The sequence below is a fragment of the Gavialis gangeticus genome, unplaced genomic scaffold (assembly GCF_001723915.1).
Source record: "Gavialis gangeticus isolate Ggan-Ray unplaced genomic scaffold, GavGan_comp1, whole genome shotgun sequence".
Lineage (NCBI taxonomy): Eukaryota > Metazoa > Chordata > Crocodylia > Gavialidae > Gavialis > Gavialis gangeticus.
The window spans coordinates 65,950,685-65,952,960 of NW_017728995.1; the positions used below are offsets into that span (position 1 = coordinate 65,950,685).

General features: G+C 46.9%; 1 protein-coding gene across 1 annotated transcript in view; it reads right to left on the reverse strand.

Annotated features, from left to right (window-relative positions):
• Positions 1 to 2,276, reverse strand: part of PCCB (propionyl-CoA carboxylase beta subunit) — a gene marked incomplete at its 5' end in the record, with an annotated part of 59,944 nt that overhangs the window by 30,997 nt on the left and 26,671 nt on the right. Inside the window, 1 exon segment of the mRNA XM_019503765.1 lies at positions 1,990 to 2,098. Within this exon segment, the coding sequence (XP_019359310.1) occupies positions 1,990 to 2,098 (109 nt within the window).

Sequence of the window (2,276 nt, forward strand, 5' to 3'; positions counted from 1 at the left end):
AGGGCCCAGGCCTGCTGAGTGGGGCCTAAGGCAGGGTCCAGGCATGTCAACACACCCCCGAGGCCTGAGTGGGCTGTAGGCTGAGTTGGGGGCCCAGGTACATCACTAGACTCCTGATGCCTGAGGGGCATAAGGCCCAGAAGCCACCGTGTGGGGGTGAAGTAGGAGCCAGCAGCCATGTAGAGTAGGGTCTTAGGGGGCCTGAAGGTGTGCATATGGGCTGACCTGGAGTTAAGGCCCCAGTGTGGGGGTAGGAGGCCCGGGCACATCTAAGGACATTTAAGGCCAAGTTGGGACACAGGCTGAGTGTGGCCCAGTTAAGGTGCCGGGGGAGTAATAGTGGAATTGGATGCTATCTGCAAGGCATGCGATGTGGCAAAGGGGAGGTTGGAGCCACGTATTACACCCTTGGCATCAGGGCATTAAATGGGCGGCCTCCCACACTTTTCCAACAGTTTATTTGAGTACATCAAAGCATGGCAGACAAATCAAGGCGGACTGCCCTAGACAGGTGGGTGGGCTGACATTGTGACCGGCCTTGAGACTGCCCCCTGTCACAATCAGAATTTGACATAGCCATTGGGAATGAGCTGGACTCTCTGCCAGCTCACTGTAACAGAGGCCTAGTGTTGGTCATAGACTGTATGGAAGATGGTAATATTTCCTCTGCTTTGCAGCCAATGATTCTCCTCACTTTATTTGTTCTCTTAAATTTGCTACCCAAGTTTTTGCATAAAGCCAAGAGCTGTCTTGCAAGGGAATCAATGTTTTTTGACCCAAGCTGGGTGTCGCCTTGATACTGCAATTGTTTGCTACAGTTCTGCCCAAGTAAAGCAGATGCAAAATATGTGCCACCACTTATAATTTATAAACCCCAGGCATTTCCTTTACTCTAGATGGCAAAGTCTCAGTGGAAGTTTCCTGGGGATCCCGATGTCCTTTACCACTAGGGACAGTGAACTTATAACATTTCCTGGATGGTTTCCATAAGCATTTTGGTTTGGCCTGAACCACTAGCAGCAGGATTCAAGGTTCCAACCAGGAACCTGATGGGAATGGGAATTAAACACCCCCACACACACATCTGAACCTGAAGAGATCAAGCTACTCTATAAGAAGATAAAGTGTGGCAAGGGATCATGCCCATGAGGATGCACTCCTATAGTATCTTCCTTCAAAGGTGCATTAGCCCCTGGCAGCTCAGCAGTAAGAGAAGATGTCAGTGGGCTACTTTGCACAGTGCAAGCTGCACCTGTCTCTACTTTGTCAGTTCCCCTGACCTCCACACCATCTAGTGTTTGGGATCTTGCACTGGAGATGGGGCAGCCTGCATATTTCTGTGGCAGTCACTTTCTACAAGACTGAGGGTCTTTTGAGGACAAAGCACTTACAGATCACCCTCCTCACATGCATAACAGGAAGTGGATATGTGCCTTTCCACCATCTTGCCTGGAGCAAAGCTGCATGGCCATTGTGAATATGGCTCATTAAACAACCCACCAGGAATCCTGCAATGCTCAGTAAGATTTTCCAGGGAAACAGACTCGCAATTATTTTCTCTGGGTTGGTAGTAAGGAAAGAGAGGCATCAGATCCAAGTGAAAAATCAGATGCTAGAAAGAGATAACAACCTCACCTATAGGTTTACTATGGTGACTTGATAAAAACATTCTATAGCATTGTGTTAAAATTGTTTAAAAGGCTTTAAAAAATACATACTAATTCTCCCTCAACTGTGGAGGAAATCTCCACAACATACGCACTAGTTGTTCCTCAGTGGATAGGCTACAGAGCACAAAAATAATTATTTGTTATCCAGAATGCAAAACTCAATACACAAAACCTATAACCTTCAACAAGGAATTTCTCATAGAAGCCCTTGGCCCACCGTGAGGGGAAAAAAGCAGTTTTAATACCACTCACTGCAGTTGCTACTTTATTCAGTCTGGAGGAATGGATCATACTTTAAGTGAAAAAACAGAGCTCCCACCTGACACAGCAGTGTGTGTCTTTGAACCCCCAAGCTGCTCCTGGGTGACATCTTCATTCGTAACTGACTTGACTACATCAGGGCCTGTAATGAACAGGTAGGAAGTGTCCTGAAATGAGAAGCAACTGAATGTGAATTTAAAGCTGCAACAACAGTTAAAAATCCTGAGCAAATCTGGGGAGGATACTGTGGATTCTTCACGGGGGGAAAAAAAAAAGAGATCAAACCCAGGCTTTAAGTGAGAAGTGAATCTAGCCTGATCAGTGAGGTACTCCTGGGCCTCTCAA